Source organism: Zootermopsis nevadensis, unplaced genomic scaffold, assembly GCF_977971745.1.
Source record: "Zootermopsis nevadensis isolate Lab colony 2312 unplaced genomic scaffold, Znev_1.0 Znev_ptg000017l, whole genome shotgun sequence".
Classification (NCBI taxonomy): Eukaryota; Metazoa; Arthropoda; class Insecta; order Blattodea; family Termopsidae; genus Zootermopsis; species Zootermopsis nevadensis.
Genome location: NW_028259149.1, coordinates 7,452,502 through 7,472,984, shown reverse-complemented (window position 1 = coordinate 7,472,984; position 20,483 = coordinate 7,452,502). Strand labels below are relative to the sequence as shown.

The 20,483-nt window shown below is 36.2% G+C and overlaps 2 protein-coding genes and 1 pseudogene across 8 annotated transcripts; all 3 read left to right on the top strand.

The window, feature by feature from the left end:
* The first annotated feature begins 1,037 nt into the window (after positions 1-1,037).
* Positions 1,038-2,138, top strand: LOC147873642 (zinc finger MYM-type protein 6 pseudogene; annotated as a pseudogene).
* Positions 2,139-4,030: 1,892 nt separating this feature from the next.
* On the top strand, positions 4,031-11,859 carry LOC110839835 (15-hydroxyprostaglandin dehydrogenase [NAD(+)]). Of its 4 annotated transcripts, XM_087350284.1 has the most exons (8): positions 4,954-5,003; positions 5,086-5,174; positions 5,773-5,870; positions 6,362-6,488; positions 7,051-7,157; positions 8,412-8,588; positions 9,547-9,716; positions 11,468-11,859. In XM_087350284.1, the coding sequence occupies exons 3-8, from the start codon at positions 5,778-5,780 to the stop codon at positions 11,595-11,597; spliced, it is 804 nt and encodes a 267-aa protein (XP_087206410.1). In that variant the 5' UTR covers positions 4,954-5,003; positions 5,086-5,174; positions 5,773-5,777; the 3' UTR covers positions 11,598-11,859. The 4 variants fall into 4 exon arrangements, with proteins under 4 accessions (XP_087206409.1, XP_087206407.1, XP_087206410.1 ...); XM_087350283.1 differs by lacking the exons at positions 4,954-5,003; positions 5,086-5,174 and adding an exon at positions 4,031-4,117; XM_087350281.1 differs by lacking the exon at positions 5,086-5,174 and having other exon boundaries at positions 4,879-5,003.
* Positions 11,860-11,999: 140 nt separating this feature from the next.
* On the top strand, positions 12,000-18,524 carry LOC147873641 (15-hydroxyprostaglandin dehydrogenase [NAD(+)]-like). 4 transcript variants are annotated; one of them, XM_087350290.1, is made up of 7 exons: positions 12,000-12,406; positions 13,822-13,919; positions 14,411-14,537; positions 15,100-15,206; positions 16,122-16,298; positions 17,267-17,436; positions 18,150-18,524. In XM_087350290.1, the coding sequence occupies exons 2-7, from the start codon at positions 13,827-13,829 to the stop codon at positions 18,277-18,279; spliced, it is 804 nt and encodes a 267-aa protein (XP_087206416.1). In that variant the 5' UTR covers positions 12,000-12,406; positions 13,822-13,826; the 3' UTR covers positions 18,280-18,524. The 4 variants fall into 4 exon arrangements, with proteins under 4 accessions (XP_087206416.1, XP_087206414.1, XP_087206415.1 ...); XM_087350288.1 differs by lacking the exon at positions 12,000-12,406 and adding an exon at positions 12,479-12,625; XM_087350289.1 differs by lacking the exon at positions 12,000-12,406 and adding an exon at positions 13,063-13,340.
* The last annotated feature ends 1,959 nt before the right edge of the window (positions 18,525-20,483 follow it).

Genomic DNA, 20,483 nt, shown 5'->3' with positions numbered 1-20,483 from the left:
TCAATTCGATTTCTCTGTTTCCGAAGTATCAGGATATTATCCATCTTGTAGGGTTTCAAATTTTACGAAAGAAATAATTTGTTTTCCGAAATTCCACAACACAATATTAAAAAACCAATACGCACGAGCGCGATAAAATAAGAATTCTTGCAACGTGTTATAACCGTCCTTGGTTAGTTGTTTGCTCCAGCTAGCTCGGACCACCGGTTGAAGACCACTGCCGTGGACGACCCTGAGCCCCCGAGCTAGCTGGAGCAAACAACTAACCAAGGACGGTTATAACACGTTGCAAGAATTCTTATTTTATCGCGCTCGTGCGTATTGGTTTTTTAATATTGTGTTGTGGAATTTCGGAAAACAAATTATTTCTTTCGTAAAATTTGAAACCCTACAAGATGGATAAACAAAAAGTCAAACAGCAAAACCTTTTAACCTTCTTTAGTAGAGGCAAGGACAATATTCAGAAGAAAATTAGTGATGGTGCCAAAAGTATGCCAAGTACTAGTGCTTCAAGTTTAGAAGAAACAAAGAAAAAGAAATATCCTGATACTTCGGAATGTGCAATACAAACCAAAAAGAGAAAAGGAAACTTTGTTAGGCATTACGATAAGGAATATTTAAAGCTTGGTTTTATTGTAGCCCCTGGCAGTGAACTATCGCCACGGCCTTTGTGTGTAATATGTTCCGAAGTTCTTTCAAATGACGCTATGAAATCGTCCAAATTGGCTCGTCATTTGCATTCGAAGCATAGAGATTTCACTGATAAGCCACTGGACTTTTTTAATAGATTACGTGACCAGATGAAACTTCAGAAAAGTCAAATAAAAACGATGACGACTAGTGACAAGTCGCTGCTTAAAGCGTCTTACTTAGTTGCTCTTCGAATAGCTTAAACGAAAAAACCGTTTACTATTGGTGAGGAGTTAGTACAGCCTTGCATCTTAGATGTCGTACAAGAAATTTTGGGTCCTCAAGCCACTAAAAAAGTAGAGGCTATACCGCTTTCGGACACCACTATTCAGAGGAGAATTGTTGACATGGCCATCGATATTGAAAAGCAAGTTGTAGAGGGGATAAAGAAATCGAGATGTTTCGCGATCCAACTTGATGAATCAACTGACGTGAGTAACCATGCTATCCTACTTTGCTTCGTGAGGTATAGTGAAGATAAAGACTTAAGGGAAGAACTTCTTTGTTGCCTTGATTTACCTGGACGGACCACTAGTTCAGAGATATTTAATACTCTTCAAGAGTATTTTCAAACACAGGGCTTAGACTGGAGCAAATGTGTTGGTGTGTGTACGGACGGTGCTGCGAGCATGACTGGTCGTCGATCAGGAGTAGTTGCGAAAATAAAGGAAGTCGCGCACCCAGAAGTTTTGTTCACTCACTGTATGATCCACCGGCAGCATCTAGCTGCAAAGAAGCTTTCTACTGAACTAAACACTGTGATAAATGACGCTGTGAAGATCATTAACGAAATTCGTAGTCGAGCTACGAACTCGAGGCTGTTCACGACACTGTGTGAGAGTATGGACTCACATCACCAACATCTCCTACTCCATGCAGAAGTGAGATGGTTGTCGAGAGGAAGAGTTCTTGCACGCCTGTTCGAACTGAGGGAAGAAGTAAAGCAGTTTCTGCGAGAGCGAAAATCTGACCTAGTAGAGCCTCTATTTAATGAGGAATGGATGGCTAAGCTTGCGTATATGGCGGACATATTTAACCTTCTGAACGAACTTAATATTTCTCTTCAGGGGTCTTGTACGAATATTTTTACACTAAGAAATAAAATGGATGCGTTCAAAAAGGAGCTGGCTCTTTGGGATAGTCGCGTACAAGAGGAAGATATAGAAATGTTTCCACTTTTGGGAGAATTTTTTAATGCTGCTGATATCAACCAGAAAGTCATATTCAACATAATAAGCCAACATTTAAGAGCGTTAGCTGAAAACTTTAATAATTATTTTCCTGAAAATGAAGATCCACGTAAAGGTAACCTCTGGATTAATAATCCCTTTTTGGAAGATATAAAATCATGCGCACTTGATCTTCGTGAGAAAGAAAAAGTTATCGAGTTGTCTTCTGATGTCACTCTGGTGTCCAGACATAAAATGCAATTATTGCCTCAATTTTGAATATCCCTCGATAAAGAATATCCATCTCTGAGTTATAAAGCTATCAAATTGTTGGTCGTTTTTTCGACTTCCTATTTGTGTGAAAAGACTTTTTCAGCTATGTCAGTAATAAAAACCAAACAGAGAAATCGAATTGAAACAACGCTGCAACCACGTATATCAAATTTGCTTACAAAGAAGCAGCAGCAGATGTCGCACTAACCAACAATTGTAATTTTATAACATTAGATTTAATAAATAAAATTCTATCTACATTGGTTGTTGTTTCTGGCTGACGCCGGTCCGCGAAATATTTCTCCTATTTTCGCCGGGTCGAGAGTGTTAAAAGGTTGAAGACCACTGGTCTAAACGGCGCCAAAAACCAGCACCGCAGTGAAAGCCTCAGATCTCATACAGTATCACATTGCCCCAAGGGACTGACGGTCTAATGATACAAAGAATCTGGGGATAGTCGGCGTCGACCAAGAACCGAACCCGGAACGCAACGAATGCAAAGCAGAAGAATTTACTTGTTAAGATTGTGCGGTAGGTTACAGTTCTTTATCAGTCGTTCCCTTTGTTGACCAATCAGATACAAGAATGTAACATTGCCGTCTTTATTTGCAGCCACATAACCTTCACTTTTCCTCTTTAGCCTTCAAATTATTTTCAAGAACACAGATATATTGACCCCTACGAGTGGAAAAATGCAAGAACTTGGTCACTATCTACAAAAGGTCACAAGGCAGAAAATATCATCGAAGCAAAAATGCGTACCAAAGTAATGTCCTCTATACAAACAGCTATTCAAGGCTGCCACATGGAAAGAATCTACAAGAAATAACAAAGTACAAAGCAGTAAAGCAATTGAATTTCCATTTCAGAATACGTCTTTTTAAATTTTACACACGCTTTCTCCATGGAGACAATTTACATAGACCTACTTTGAAGGACATGAGGTTCTTCAACCCAGAAGACAACAATCCATAGACCTAATTTCTTTGAAAATGCAAGAGTTCACTTACGACCATTTGCATTTTTTAGCATCAAAGCTGATACTGTATTCCGATGTAAAAAAGTTGTGAGTGTTTTAAAACTGTCATAAACTAATTCTTTCAAAATCAGTTACAAATAATAAAACGTAATTTATATCACAGAATACCAAACCACAAACTAGCCCGCAAAGGGCTTAGTATTTTCCGTTATGGCCCGTGCTCTAAAACGTTGAACATCCCCGGTGACAAGTACCACGCACTCACATATTTCAGAGTTCTTTTCTCAGCCGCGGAACTCGTATTGAGAAACACTGCCACAGTTGCCACAAGCCGATGCATCTACGAATCTTTATATAACAAGTCAATGAATTTTTTATTCGTGTGCTGGACAATATCAAAAGAGGTCAACTGTAACCAAGAACTAGAAACAACAATACCAGCAACAAAACTTAATACGAAGCTTGCAAATCACCAAATACGTGTACAAGCATTTATCGCCTTATTGTTGCTAATAACGTAAAACAATGGGCTTCAAGGTGCAATTTTATTCATCTATCGCATTCTAGGTACTGAGTATCTAACTTCGGTGTTATTACAATTCTGTAGTATGATCAGGTGAAATTATACAAACAACAACTGGTCTACACGCGTCATTAATTTCGAGGCCGATATCTTTATAACCGTAAAGACAAAATTTATGTGTCAAGTTTGTCTTCGGTGCCTCACACGACAATAATACAAAATACGATCACGTGTCACGTTTTCCCCTCCACTGCTTCACTGTCATCTATGGCTGCTCTATCTCTTCCAGACAGGGCGTATCTGTCTGCACTTATTCAGGACATGAAAGTAAATGTTGATTCCTATGGTTATTTATAGACGTCAGACGAACTGAAGAGTTGCCTACATACAGGGGCTGATGAGAAATGGTCTGATGTTTCGAACGGAAGTACGTAAGCCGTCAAGATGTTTGTCTCCCGGGATTCAGCAAGCACTGCCTGAGGGGTGCGTAAGTTCAGTAGATATTTCTCTTTTATTTTTTATTCAGTGTGCCTGCACGCTTTCCTTCATCATAGTTTTCACTTCCACACTGCAGCAAAGAACATAAAAACCTATCTACCTACTCTATTTATTAAAATCTAAGAGATAATTTTCAGGACAGGATCTGCAGTACTAGACACACTGAAAAACAGTTATCAATAAACTACCAGCTTCAGCCTTGACAGACAGAGGACTAAGAGATTTCTAACTGGATCTGAACCAAGGACCTCTCGGATTGGTATCAGCCACATTTCTGCTGTACTAAATTTCTGCCCGCCCCCCCACATATTTCTCTGCGAGTAGTCTATACATGACAGTATTTTTTTAGTTAAAAGCGAAATTAGTAACTGCGGGGAGACCTTCATAATTATTATTCTGAATGCCAGATGAAATCTTTCATCTACAACAGCAGAATCACTCTTCTCCTTCTTGAGTCCAATGAATGCAACACATATCTGAAGAGCTCACTATTCACAGGGAAAACAGATCTCGTTATCAGCTGTTTTATTAGTTTCAAGTTCCCTTAAGAAATGCTCACATCTTCGACCACCTCCTAGTCCAATTCATCTCGGTTCTAAAACAAACTGGCATAGCAACATCAACTGAAGAAAATCGGAAGAATTTTTACAAAACCCTGCATGCATGAAATAGAACTGACTGCGATAATGCTTTGTATCAGCGCGTGACATTTTTCCTTTTCTCATGTACTATGCTCTCTCCGCATTCTTTTAAACCCCCTAAATAATTAAATGTTACGTAAAGACCGTTCTCCTATAAATGCTGCTAGTGCGGACAGCAGCCACAGTAAGTGATCTTCTTCGAATCCGAAGTGAAACAATTTCTTGACAAGGTAAGAGGTGTCTGCTGGACTAGTTCTTTATGGGTTAAACATAATTTCGATAGCCTTGAATCCAAGAGATTAATTTCCTCAGCTTTCTAGTAAGATTACAGCTGTTACTGTGGCCGAAGAAATTATCGACACAAGAAATGAGACTACTGCCGCTGGAAAATAAAGTTTAAAGTAAGGACAATTTTCGCTTCCGCCTCTGCTACAGTAACGCTCCTCTGATCACCCTGCATATACGGTCTTCAGGCGCGCACATTCGTCCAGAACACAGCAAAGACGATCAACCAGTAGGTAGGGTCTACGTAGAATATCTCAACCAGCGGGCTGATGCGGCTTCCAATGTGGGAAAGAAAAATACTGACAATTATAGGAACTGTTTGTAACATAATATTAGTAGCATTCTAACGAACTATCACGTACTGTCAGTAAACTGCAGTCATCTATAACCCGACGGCGTGCAAGCCGATAACAAAAAGGTTAAATTGTTCAGCAATTAGAACAGGAAAAATATTAAGAGACTTCCTGCGTCCATCAAATCCGTACAAAATTGCACAAATTCAAAGTATTACCCCTATGTCGAAAAATCCCATCATATTAAACGACGTGCTTTGAGAAATTTGTGCCTATGACGGCATTCCCATAACTAAACTAGAATTAGAAGTCCTCATTCAACATTACCTCCCTCTCTACTTCAGTATAGTCTGATATTAGGTGTTTCTGTGTGTGGACCGATCAAGATTAGACACCAAGTTTGATGTGACTTCACTTGCAGGTAATATGAACCCAAAGGGGAAGGTAGCTCTTGTAACTGGAGCAGCGAGGGGTATAGGACTTGCGATTGCCAAGGAACTTCTTCGAGAGGGAGTGAAGGTATTTTGAATAATAAGAGTTTTAACAACAAAGTGCATAAGAAATCTACAGCAAAACTAAGGGCACAGAATTGGGTTAAATCCCTCAGTTATAATGCTCCAAACCTGAGGGAATATTTTAACGAAAGTAAAGGAGCATCTTCACTTAAGAAATATCACAGCAGACTGAATTATTATAAGCAAGTAACATGTTCAAAGTTGCCCATTGTCCATTGTTTGAGGTAGACAGCATTTTGTAAGTTGGCTATTTATTTTCTGATGATAACACCAACAAACTCTTGCTATATAACAAAAACCTTGTTGCTATGCTTGCTACTTCCCAATGCTAATTCAATTTTAAACTGCTGCAATGTTGGCTTAATCGATTTCACGTCTTCAATGGTTAGATTATGTAGGAATTAATACTGTTCAAATCACAATCATTCAGTTATAAGGTTCATAATACAGACACAGTGAATTTTGTCGGTTACTGCAAAGAATTTTATTTTCCAGGGACTTGCAATCTGTGATATCCTGGTGGAGAAAGGCAAAAATGAAATAAAGCAACTGGAAAAAGAATTTGGAATAAATCGAGCAATATTTATCAAGACTGATGTTTCCAAAGAGGACGAAGTCGAAGGTCTCTCACAAGTTCATGAATTTATATTGTGCAGTGTTGCTGTCTTTGTCTAGGTTTATTCATATTAATTACTGGACACAAAATACACAAAGAAAACAAGACAATCTCTGCTGGAAAGCAATGAAAAACAAGTGGCTCAATTTAGACACAAGATCATAATTTATAATATCATTTTAATGGCATTCTAAAATATTGATTCTGTATTAATTCTTTCAAACATAGGAATCAAATAACAAAATAATGTAAGAATTTCATTCAGACTCATTAATCAACTGTCACATCATCAAAGTAAACTTTCTTAGTAATAAAACCAAACAGTATTTTACATGAATCTCTGTAACTAATGCCTATATTATGGATCACTATTCATAGCTAATTCCTTAAGCAACAAACTATACCGGTAATCTCCAGAAATAAATAAATAAATATTCAATGTTCAACATGAAATGTTTTTCCTACTTGAGATTTTGGCGACTGGAACTAAAAGGTTAAAACATTTGGGATGCAGTTTCACTGTTTCATTTTTATAGTTTTGTATTGACTCTTATAATTATCATTTCAGAGGCTTTCAAAGAAACTATCAACAAGTTTGGTAATCTAGACATTGTCGTCAACAACGCAGGTTTATATAACGAGAAAAAATGGAAATATGAAGTGGCTGTCAGTCTGGTAAGCTGTAAAAATAACTACATATACTAGGGACCGAGCATTACAGGTCATGTATCATATTACTGTTATAAGATATAAAAATGAATACCCAAGGGGAAGAACTTTAATATACAAATCTATGAATAGTATTTTCCTCTTTTTATAGGAGGCTAAAATAAGTATCATGTCCACTTTCACAGTTTTGTACTCTTGTGCCATACTCATTAATTCTTAGGGTGTTTATTCTACTTCAGTAATCCTTTCTCCAACTCTGCATAAGATTCATTGTAGTGGCCAGGCATTGGTATCTGAACTTCTGGATCTAGCTTCTTGTGAGGGACCTAAACCCTCATTTTATTTTTTGGTAAAAATTGACTTACTTCCCTTTCGAGCTAGCATAGTGCAGATTGACAGCCAGATCTGGCTTACAGACCACAGGCATTACACATCTATGCTAGATATTACGTAGTTCATTAACTTTGGGTAATACACTTGTATTAACTTGGCAGCTTACTTCAAAGTAACACAATTAAGTTGTGTTTCGGATGTCCTATGCTCAAGTAATGGCCAAAGCACCCACTAAAATTATGCCAGTTTCCAAAAGAGTGTGTTGTAATATTACCTTAAATAGGCCATAAATGCTAAATACTCAAGCCTTCACATTCTACCTAACACATAAAATCCCTCCTACACTGCCTAAATTTCTTGGTTGGCAAACATTAATTCATAAAATAATCACAATGAGATGCAACAGCAGCAAATGACAGAACATTAGTTAATGGGAATATACAGCATTATTTTACAGTACAGCCCAGTTCATCAATTAAACAGGTGAAGACTGAGTGCTTTCACAGGTCATACAAACCGAGCATGCAATAACATCAAATAATCTCTGCAGTTCAAACGGCATCATTAAATAACAATCTCAAACTAAGATGGCTATCTTATGGGTTGTAGTTAAATGCTGTCTCCATCATTACCCTGAACCCTGATGATAAAGGCAGCAATAATCTCTGACACATTGGTAAATTTCTGCCAGACTACACAGCGCTACAACCCAGGAGACAGCCATCTTTATACCCAATGCTGTGAGAACCTCAAATCCTACTAAAATGTCAAACTGAACAAAACTGTGCTTTCACATATCTGAGCAAGCAGCAAAATATCTTAATATTCAAATTACTTTTACCTTCTGTAGACTGTTACAATTTAATATTTCTTTTTTCTGCAACATGGCTAATTGATTTGTGTTTCGGTAATTTCATTTGTTTACAGAATGGGGTTATCCATGGCACTCTAATGGCCTTGAAGTACATGGATAAATCAGCAGGAGGAAAAGGGGGAATAGTGGTCAATATGAGCTCAATTGCCGGTCTAGGATCAGAAACATATGTTTCAGCAATACACAATGCCACACAGAGTGCAGTTATTGAACTAAGTCGTGCTTTTGGGGTAAGAATTGCTACAAGAATCATTGCACACAAAACCAGAGTCATGATTACCATTCATTACCATCAAGAACTCTCACAAGCTTAATCATTTGGCACATATTCCGCACTTATCACATATAATGTATTTCAAAACTTTTTGCAAGTGTCAATATTGAAGTAAGCATTTAGCATTCCCTTCACTGCCCTTCTGTGTTCTTTATGTGAGCAATATTAGCCACTGTCATTCTAATTATTATTGTACCCTCTTTTAGACTATGACATTATTATTGTCACTATCATCATCATCCATACATGTGCCCATTCTTCCATGATATATATTTTGTATATCTTCCTTATCTTTGTGTCTGTACCCAGCCTTTCTCAGTGAACATTTATTTGATATTCTTATTTCTCACCTGAAAGTAAACCTATTTTTATCCAAGTTTTAATGCATATCCACACCACTGTATTCTAATTTACAGTTCACATTTAAAATTTATTTGCTCTGCATCATGTTTTACACATGGCCCAGAAGACTCTTTGTATCACGCCACTATCATTAAACCCCCACAGAGTTAAAATCAAGATGGCAGTCCCACAGTATACAAATACAAGTCCCTATTCCATATGATAAAGGTTCAAATAGATACATTTGTTGGATATATCTGGACTCCACTTGTCAACTGACCTGTTCCTCAAACCCTCTGTACTACAAAATATTGGAAAAGCAACTACAAGTTTCCTACTTTTTCAGTGGAAATGTGACATGCTCTATGAAGGAAAATTTACCCATTAGTGTCCATGCATGCACTAGCACTCAGCTACACTGTCACTCTAAGAGATAATCGTCGCCTGGTAAGACCACAGTACAGGATTTCAAATCCAGGGTGCCCACTATTGAATTTGAAAAGGTCCATTTTCTTTCATCATTAAACACTTAAAAGGCTAAAATTTAAGGTGGTTAATTTTTCATGTTACAGTCAGATAATTTCTATCAAACTACTGGAGTCAGAGTGATGGTCATTTGTCCAGGTTATACAGAATCAGAGATTATTCCAGTTGATCAAGAAGAGTTACTTGCAATACTTTACAAAGATGAGTGGGTGGACGACTTTTATAAAGAAAAACAAAGACATTCACCACCACAAAAGTAAGTACAGTTTATCTGGCACTAAATCCCAAACTTATATTTAGAGAAAGTGAATTAAGACTGAGTAAAACTATGAAAAGGTGATAAGAGGATAAATCTGGATAGGTAATAATTTTATGAAATACATTATGATTGAGCTCCTTAATGCACTCAAAGTATAATCAAATTTTGTGGCTATAACTCATTATATTCTTGTCTTTAAATGCTTCCAAATACAGAAACAAGAAAAATTATATTCATTATTTAGAGTGGATTCCGGTTAATTGGGACACATCGGTCTAGAACACTTTAAGCGGGTATCCCAATTATGTGAAGTTCCCCGCGAAGAGTTAAAAAGGTTTGTTCTATAAAATTTGTCCCATATAAATGGCTTCCCCGATTAACTGATGGCCCAATTACCTGGAATCAACTGTATACAACTTAATGCTCAGTCTTTGTACAAATTTCAGTTTTCAATGTACCTATAATACTTGAAAGATGTCAAACATAAAGTTCACACATTAACCAAATATGGTAATTATATGAAATTACAAAAATTAACAACAAATGCCTTCAGTAAAGAACTGGATGATAAGTGCACAAAAGTCATTTTTAGAAAGTACAGTATTTACCAGATAAGAAGACAATTGTAGGTAAGGAGATTCTGCAATTTTTAGTACTGTTCCCTTAACCAGATGCTTTCTTAGATTAATCCATAATTTACTTAATCCAGTCTTAATGATTGTAAGAAATTGTTATAATTTTAATTAAAATACTATTTTTTAAATAAATTAATGACAAGCAAAGAAGGAAAAACAACAGCCTCCCTACATGTTCAATAAACAGGCTCTGAAATACACTTTCAACAAACACACAATCCAACAAAAAACAAGAGATTTCTAACAAAATAAGGAAATTCAGAGCTACTTTTATAAAAGAAAGTCAGAAGCTTGACCCTTCAAAGCCCTGTGGTAACTGTATATACCACCTGCTTTAACATTCAATAACTCTGCATTTCTGCAAATTAGGTTAGGTTAGGTTGTAGGTATTTGTGGTGTCATATGGTTGTCACAATAAATACGGATTATTTCCCCAAAGAAAATTGAGTAATTTATCTTTGTAATGGAAATTCAAAGTGTTTTCTCACAGGCAAAAACTCAGTTTTTAAATATTATTTGGATAAACTTCCTGCCTTAAGATGTTAAATTCTATAAAACGAAATAAATGTATGCCGTAACACAGCTCATCCAAAATGTGAATAACAATCATTTTATGAAGTACTTACTGAACTGTAGGTTAGAAAAAGTAAAGCATTGTTGTAAAAATTTGAAATAACATACTAAATTTACAAATAATTATTTAATGTTATCAGTTCTTACATGAGTTTGGAGAAGAGTAATGTTAATACAACTCATGATAAAGGAGATATTTAATAAAATATTTTGAGTTGCTATCATATTGTTTATGATACATTGAATAAGGACTGAGTAGAACATATTTCTTTAGAAATAATTACATTCTGAATACTGCAATCAACTTAAACATTACACACTGGGACAAATATATATCGAGGTTTTGTGTAATTTTCTTCAGTCTTTCCAGGCAAACACCATTATAGCACCATAAAATATGTCACTAATTACTTATTATTCCCTTCACTTCACTTCACAGTTCATAATCATCCTCTCATCTCATTCAGTCCTGCATAACAAATGCAGTGGTTACAGCATCTTTCAATAATCTTACATTTTTTCTTCTTTTCCCACAACCAGAGCAGAGAATGTTGGCAAAGGTGTGCTGCACATGATTCGCGAAGGGACGCCTGGTTCAATATGGATAAGCATCAACAATAAACCAGCATATCAGATTGAAATCCCTCAATATGAGAAGCTGAGGGTGTAGTCAGAAGTAAACATAAAATGACGTTCGCTGCCTCAAGAAATTTGCTGTCTCACTTGTCATAAGCAAGTGAATGAAGATCCATGGTGCAAACAATTTTAGCCTCAGTTCAAATATATTAAACTGATTATATAAATTTTTTGTTATCACGTATAAGTGCAAAAATCAAATTAAGGGAATATTACTTTTGTTTCATAATCTTAACAGTTCACATTTACTGTTTACATTATAATTATCTCCAATAAAAATATGTGTATGAAGCATACTGCAAGATTATAGATGACTGGATTTTGTTAAGTGGTGAATAATGCAACTTTAACTATTGGAGACCCACTGAGATCAGATACAGAGAGAATCAATTTTTGGCAATGTAAAAAGTTTTCACTTGGATGAATTTACTTTTCAAGTACTACTTAATTAGACTAAACTGTTACTGAGTTTTACCTAGAGTCAACCTTCTTTCTCTAATACTCCTTGTCGTCAGTAGGGCGAAATTCTTTTCTGTTTGTGACACCTCAAATATATTTAAGAAAGTAGAGTACAAGCCAAAACCACGTAAACAAATAACGGGCATTTTATACAAAGAACTATATGTGTTTCTGGGCTCACGTCGAGCGTAACTCGCTAATTATGTATTGGGGAAAAACTGCTTCCAAACACAAGTTATACAGAAAACTGAAACACTATTCAAGTCAGACATTCGTTTCCCGTAAATCTCACGGATCCGGTGGAACCTAAACAAAAATGACTTTCACAAATGTTGAGCGAAAAACCACTGGCGTGGAATTGCAGTGCATCTATAGTCTCTTGAGGTGAGCATTCATTACATAGAACTTATTGCCTTAATGCTTTGTATCAGTGAATGCCCTTTTTTATTTATCTCATGTACTATGCTCTCCCCGTAATCTTTTAAAGCACCAAAATAATTAGCTGTTACGTAATCCCCATTATCCTATAAATGATGCTAGTGCTGACAGCAGCCCGAGTTAGTGAACTTCTTCGAATCCGAAGCGAAACAATTTCTTGACAAGGTAAGAGGCATCTGCTGGACTAGTTCTTTATGGGTTAAACATAACTGCAACAGGATTCTCAGAGGCAAAGAAAAACAACAAAAACAGATACTTATTTACCTTTGTATCGTTTCTCAAATGCCAATGAAACTTGAGATGTTTTAGAGCGTCGATAAAAACATTCAAGGACTGCTGGCTAATTTTCCACTAAAACATGTTAATGATACGACATTCAGAAAGGATTGCAAATAGATCGGGCAGGAGAAGGAAGTCGACATTTTGTAGGGCACGTGTAAAATATCTAAATATATATATTTCGGGATGCAGCTGGGTCGCAACAAATGGTCCTGGGTCCGAGCCGGTTATAATTCCAAAGTTTCGGCACATGCAGACCACTGGCCGAAGTATTTTTAACGTACCAAGGATGGGAAAAAAATCTGTCGTTCAAAACAAACCTCGCCACGTTGACCTCATACAAAAACAAGCATTAAATTTCGATAGCCTTGAATCCAAGAGATTAATTTCCTCAGCTTTCTAGTAAGATTACAGCTGTTACTGTGGCCGAAGAAATTATCGACACAAGAAATGAGACTACTCCCGCTGGAAAATAAAGTTTAAAGTAAGGACAATTTTCGCTTCCGCCTCTGCTACAGTAACGCTCCTCTGATCACCCTGCATATACGGACTTCAGGCGCGCACATTCGTCCAGAACACAGCAAAGACGATCAACCAGTAGGTAGGGTCTACGTAGAATATCTCAACCAGCGGGCTGATGCGGCTTCCAATGTGGGAAAGAAAAATACTGACAATTATAGGAACTGTTTGTAACATAATATTAGTAGCATTCTAACGAACTATCACGAACTGTCAGTAAACTGCAGTCATCTATAACCCGACGGCGTGCAAGCCGATAACAAAAAGGTTAAATTGTTCAGCAATTAAAACAGGAAAAATATTAAGAGACTTCCTGCGTCCATCAAATCCGTACAAAATTGCACAAATTCAAAGTATTACCCATATGTCGAAAAATCCCATCATATTAAACGACGTGCTTTGAGAAATTTGTGCCTATGACAGCATTCCAATAACTAAACTGGAATTAGAAGTCCTCATTCAACATTACCTCCCTTTCTACTTCAGTGTAGTCTGATATTATGTGTTTCTGTGTATGGACCGATCAAGATTAGACACCAAGTTTGATGTGACTTCACTTGCAGGTAATATGAACCCAAAGGGGAAGGTAGCTCTTGTAACTGGAGCAGCGAGGGGTATAGGACTTGCGATTGCCAAGGAACTTCTTCGAGAGGGAGTGAAGGTATTTTGAATAATAAGAGTTTTAACAACAAAGTGCATAATAAATCTACAGCAAAACTAAGGGCACAGAATTGGGTTAAATCCCTCAGTTATAATGCTCCAAACCTGAGGGAATATTTTAACGAAAGTAAAGGAGCATCTTCACTTAAGAAATATCACAGCAGACTGAATTATTATAAGCAAGTAACATGTTCAAAGTTGCCCATTGTCCATTGTTTGAGGTAGACAGCATTTTGTAAGTTGGCTATTTATTTTCTGATGATAACACCAACAAACTCTTGCTATATAACAAAAACCTTGTTGCTATGCTTGCTACTTCCCAATGCTAATTCAATTTTAAACTGCTGCAATGTTGGCTTAATCGATTTCACGTCTTCAATGGTTAGATTATGTAGGAATTAATACTGTTCAAGTCACAATCATTCAGTTATAAGGTTAATAATACAGACACAGTGAATTTTGTCGGTTACTGCAAAGAATTTTATTTTCCAGGGACTTGCAATCTGTGATATCCTGGTGGAAAAAGGCAAAAATGAAATAAAGCAACTGGAAAAAGAATTTGGAATAAATCGAGCAATATTTATCAAGACTGATATTTCCAAAGAGGATGAAGTCGAAGGTCTCTCACAAGTTCATGAATTTATATTGTGCAGTGTTGCTGTCTTTGTCTAGGTTTATTCATATTAATTACTGGACACAAAATACACAAAGAAAACAAGACAATCTCTGCTGGAAAGCAATGAAAAACAAGTGGCTCAATTTAGACACAAGATCATAATTTATAATATCATTTTAATGACATTCTAAAATATTGATTCTGTATTAATTCTTTCAAACATAGGAATCAAATAACAAAATAATGTAAGAATTTCATTCAGACTCATTAATCAACTGTCACATCATCAAAGTAAACTTACTTAGTAATAAAACCAAACAGTATTTTACATGAATCTCTGTAACTAATGCCTATATTATGGATCACTATTCATAGCTACTTCCTTAAGCAACAAACTATACCAGTAATCTCCAGAAATAAATAAATAAATATTCAATGTTCAACATGAAATGTTTTTCCTACTTGAGATTTTGGAGACTGGAACTAAACGGTTCAAAAATTTGTTATGCACTTTCACTGTTTAATTTTTATAGTTTTGTATTGACTCTTATAATTATCATTTCAGAGGCTTTCAAAGAAACTATCAAGAAGTTTGGTAGTCTAGACTTTGTCGTCAACAACGCAGGTTTATATAACGAGAGAAAATGGAAATATGAAGTGGCTGTCAATCTGGTAAGCTGTAAAAATAACTGCATATATTGGGGGCCACGCATTACATGTCATGGAACATAATATTTTTACATAGTGTATCAATGTATACCCAAGGGGTAGGACTTTAAAATACAAATCTATGAAAAGACTTTTCCCCTTTTTATAGGAGGCTAAAGTAATTATTATGTCTAATTTCACAGTTTTGTACTCTTTTGCCTTAGTCATTAAGAATTTAATTTTTATCTAATACATAAATCCCCCCTACACTGCCTGGTTTCCTCTCTGCCCTGCTGCTAAGCAACCAAAACAGATTTTCATAAATCAGAAGATTATCACTGTTAGATTGGTTGGCAAACATTAATTCATAAAATAATCACAATGAGATGCCACAGCAGCAAATGACAGAACATTAGTTAACCGGAATATACATGTTACAATAAGTAAAAAACAGCATTATGTTACAGTACAGCACAGTTCATCAATTAAACAGGTGAAGACTGAGTGCTTTCACAGGTCAAACAAAGTAAGCATGCAATAACACCAAATAATCTCTGCAGCTCAAACGGCATCATTAAATAACAATCTCAAACTAAGATGGCTATCTTATGGGTTGTAGTTCCATGCTGTCTCCATCATTACCCTGAACCCTGATGATGGAGGCAGTAATAATCCCTGAAACATTGGTAAATTTCTGCCAGACTACACAGCGCTATAACCCAGGAGACAGCCTTCTTCATACCTAATGCTGTGAGAACCTCATATCCTACTAAAACGTCAAACTGAACAAAACTGTGGTTTCACATATCTGAGCAAGCAGCAAAATATCTTAATATTCAAATTACTTTTACCTTCTATAGACTGTTACAATTTAATATTATCTTTTTTCTGCAACATGGCTAATGTGAATTGTGTTTCAGTAATTTCATTTGTTTACAGAATGGGGTTATCCATGGTACTCTAATGGCCTTGAAATACATGGATATATCAGCAGGAGGAAAAGGGGGCATAGTGGTCAATATAAGCGCAATAGGTGGTCTAGGAGCAGGAACATATGTTTCAGCAATATACAATGCCACACACAGTGCTGTTATTGAACTAAGTCGTGCTTTTGGGGTAAGAAATGCTACGAGAATCATTGTGCCTCTATGACTGTGACATGAACCACATTTATGCTGCTAGAGTACCCAAAACCAGAGTCATGATTCCCATTCATTACCATCAAGAACTCTCACAAGCTTAATCATTTGGCACCTATTCCGCACTTATCACATATAATGTATTTCAAAACTTTTTGCAAGTGTCAATATTGAAGTAAGCATTTAGCATTCCCTTCACTGCCCTTCTGTGTTCTTTATGTGAGCAATATTAGCCACTGTCATTCTAATTTTTATTGTTCCCTCGTTTAGACTATGACATTATTATTGTCACTATCATCATCATCCATACATGTGCCCATTCTTCCATGATATATATTTTGTATAACTTCCATATCTTTGTGTCTGTACCCAGCCTTTCTCAGTGAACATTTATTTGATATTTTTATTTCTCATAACCTGAAAGTAATCCTATTTTTGTCCAAGTTTTAATGCATATCCATACAACTGTATTCTAATTTACAGTTCACATTTAACATTTATTTGCTCTGCATCATGTTTTACACATGGCCCAGAAGACTCTTTGTATCAAGGTGGCAGCCCCCCAGTATACAAATACAAGTCCCTATTCCATATGATAAAGGTTCAAATAGATACATTTGTTGGATATATCTGGACTCCACTTGTCAACTGACCTGTTCCACAAACCCTCTGTACTACAAAATATTGGAAAAGCAACTACAAGTTTCCTACTTTTTCAGTGGAATTGTGGCATGCTTTATAAAGTAAAATTTACCCATTAGTGTCCATGCATGCACTAGCACTCAGCTACACTGTCATTCTAAGAGATAATCGTCGTCTGGGAAGACCACAGTACAGGATTTCAAATCCAGTGTCCCCACTATTGAATTTGAAAAGGTCCATTATCTTTCATCATTAAACACCTAAAAGGCTAAAATTTAAGGTGGTTAATTTTTCATGTTACAGTCAGATAATTTCTATCAAACTACTGGAGTCAGAGTGATGGTCATTTGTCCAGGTTATACAGAATCAGAGATCATTCCACATGATCAACAACAGTTACTTGCAATGCTTTACAAAGATGAGTGGGTGGACGACTTTTATAACTTAATACAAAGACTTTCACCTCAACAGAAGTAAGTACAGTTTATCTGGCACTAAATCCCAAACTTGTAAATTTAGTCTGAGTAAAACCATGAAAAGCTGATAAGAGGATAAATCTGGATTGGTAATAATTATATGAAATACATTATGATTGAGCTCTTTAATGCGCTCAGAGTATAATCAAATTTTGTGGCTATAACTCATTATATTCTTTTCTTTAAATGCTTCCAAATACAGAAACAAGCAAAAATTATTTTCATTAATTAGAGTGGATTCTGGTTAATTGGGACACATCGGTCTAGAACACTTAAGCGGGTATCCCAATTATGTGAAGTTCCCCGCGAAGAGTTAAAAAGGTTTGTTCTATAAAATTTGTCCCAAATAAATGGCTTCCCCGATTAACTGATGGCCCAATTACCCGGAATCTACTGTATACAACTTAATGCTCAGTCTTTGTACAAATTTCAGTTTTCAATGTACCTATAGTACTTGAAAGATGTCAAACCTAAAGTTCACACATTAACCAAATATGGTAATTATATGAAATTACAAAAATTAACAACAAATGCCTTCAGTAAAGAACTGGATGATAAGTGCACAAAAGTCATTTTTAGAAAGTACTTCTTATTCACTTCACTTCACAGTTCATAATCATCCTCTCATCTCATTCAGTCCTGCATAACAAATGCAGTGGTTACAGCATCTTTAAATAATCTTACATTTTTTCTTCTTTTCCCACAACCAGAGCAGAGAATGTTGGCAAAGGTGTGCTGCACATGATTCGCGAAGGGACGCCTGGTTCAATATGGATAAGCATCAACAATAAACCAGCGTATCAGATTGAAATCCCTCAATACGAGAAGCTGAGGGTGTAGTCAGAAGTAAACATAAAGTGACATTCGCTGCCTCACTTGTTATAAGCAAGTGAATGAAGATCCATGGTGCAAACAATTTTAGCCTCAGTTCAAATATATTAAACTGATTATATAAATTTTTTGTTATCACGTATAAGTGCAAAAATCAAATTAAGGGAATTTTACTTTTGTTTCATGATCTTAACTGTTCACATTTAATGTTTACATTATAAATATCTCCAATAAAAATATGTGTATAAAGCATACTGCAAGATTATAGATGACTGGATTTTGTTAAGTGGTGAATAATGCAACTTTAACTTTTGAGGACCCACTGAGATGAGATACAGAGAGAATCAATTTTTGGCAATGTAAAAAGTTTTCACTTGGATGAATTTACTTTTCAAGTACTACTTAATTAGACTAAACTGTTACTGAGTTTTACCTAGAGTCAACCTTCTTTCTCCAATACTCCTTGTCGTCAGTAGGGCGAAATTCTTTTCTGTTTGTGACACCTCAAATATATTTAAGAAAGTAGAGTACAAGCCAAAACCACGTAAACAAATAACGGGCATTTTATACAAAGAACTATATGTGTTTCTGGGCTCACGTCGAGCGTAACTCGCTAATTATGTATTGGGGAAAAACTGCTTCCAAACACAAGTTATACAGAAAACTGAAACACTATTCAAGTCCGACACTCGTTTCCCGTAAATCTCACGGATCCGGTGGAACCTAAACAAAAATGACTTTCACAAATGTTGAGCGAAAAACCACTGGCGTGGAATCGTAGTACATCTATAGTCTCTTGAGGTGAATGTAAAGAATTCCAACTTATAAGCAATATTATTAAATTGCATCTTGTACAGGGATAATCTGGCCTAATGAGACTATTACCCGAGACGCTAGAGTGAGATGAGAAACAATTATAATCAGTTATAATAAAAACAGCGTTTAATATTGATAATTGACATGCGTATGTCACAAAATTAATGTACGATTATCACGACCCTGGGTACCGAAAATATGTTCGTCCTTCAATGGTCTTGAAAGACAGACACAAACAAAATGTTTCCCTGCATACGATCCTTCAGTGAACCTCTCACTTCACTGACAGTTATCAGAATTATGTATTGACTGTCTTCAGGCAGTATGAACAACTGCGCGTTCAACATACGCGCCATTAACCACGTTCCATTTACATGACATTCCCCGACTGATATATCATGAGAATAATCATAATAATAATAAAACCAGACTAATTCATTTTGTGGAACTCGAAAACAAAATCACTAAAAGGTATATTTCGCCAGAGGCAAATTAATGGATACATGACGGGAAATTTCAGAAAAGGTCTCACAAATAAATTTTATTGATTTTTCTAAAAATGTGCAAAACTTTGATTGTATAGTTTACATTCGAACATAAGGCTAAAGGTATAGTTTAGCGAAATTATAAATAATATAAGTTATAGAATATAAAGTACCGATCAAATTTCTGTTGCATTTCTAGAATTTACATCCATTTATCCTGGTGGCGGGCATTTGTCAGTGTAGCTCAGCAAAGACTTCAACAATCGATAATACATTAAATACACTTACTTTATGTATGTGTATATATACATGGGCTTCTACTTACCTTCGGAATTCAATTCCTGCATTCCCATGGACTGAATTTACATGTCGGAAATTCTTTGCTCAATCGCTAAGACTGTACACACAAGCCAGAAACCGGAAGGCCACTGAGCTCAGAAGCACACGAAGGTCTGCAAGAAGAATGAAAAGAACCAAAATAAGTAAGCGCCATGATGATGTAATAGGAGGTGCTGGATCTTAATCGAGCACATGAGATCCTTGTGTATGATAAATATAATTCAAGATTAATTATTAATTAACTAACTAACTAGAAGGCTTACGGAACCCGAACGTTAACCACCGAATTAACCAAAGCCCTTCTGAGGCTTTGTTAACCCAACCCCCAAGCTGGAGAACCACCCCTCGTCGGCTGTCCGCGACTGCTTGTTCAATATATTCGCAGCTAACCTCCGTAACTGCAGACTGTTCGTCCACGTGCAACCAGAGGACACGCCATGGCGTGGTGACAGAGACCCACTTTAATTATTAGGCGAAACATAAATACCATAAAGAAAACACGAAGGGTCTACTACACGCTGGTACAGCGACTCGTCTGATAATAAACACAGAGAAAACTAAATATATGTCCGT

Bases quoted from the DNA above. Each gene is read 5' to 3' on its own strand.
- LOC110839835 (XM_087350283.1), top strand. From the start codon at position 5,778: ATGAACCCAAAGGGGAAGGTAGCTCTTGTAACTGGAGCAGCGAGGGGT. The intron at 5,871-6,361 runs GTATTTTGAATA...TTTATTTTCCAG, and splicing joins TTCTTCGAGAGGGAGTGAAG to GGACTTGCAATCTGTGATAT. The intron at 6,489-7,050 runs GTCTCTCACAAG...TTATCATTTCAG, and splicing joins CAAAGAGGACGAAGTCGAAG to AGGCTTTCAAAGAAACTATC.
- LOC147873641 (XM_087350290.1), top strand. From the start codon at position 13,827: ATGAACCCAAAGGGGAAGGTAGCTCTTGTAACTGGAGCAGCGAGGGGT. The intron at 14,538-15,099 runs GTCTCTCACAAG...TTATCATTTCAG, and splicing joins CAAAGAGGATGAAGTCGAAG to AGGCTTTCAAAGAAACTATC. The intron at 17,437-18,149 runs GTAAGTACAGTT...TCCCACAACCAG, and splicing joins AGACTTTCACCTCAACAGAA to AGCAGAGAATGTTGGCAAAG.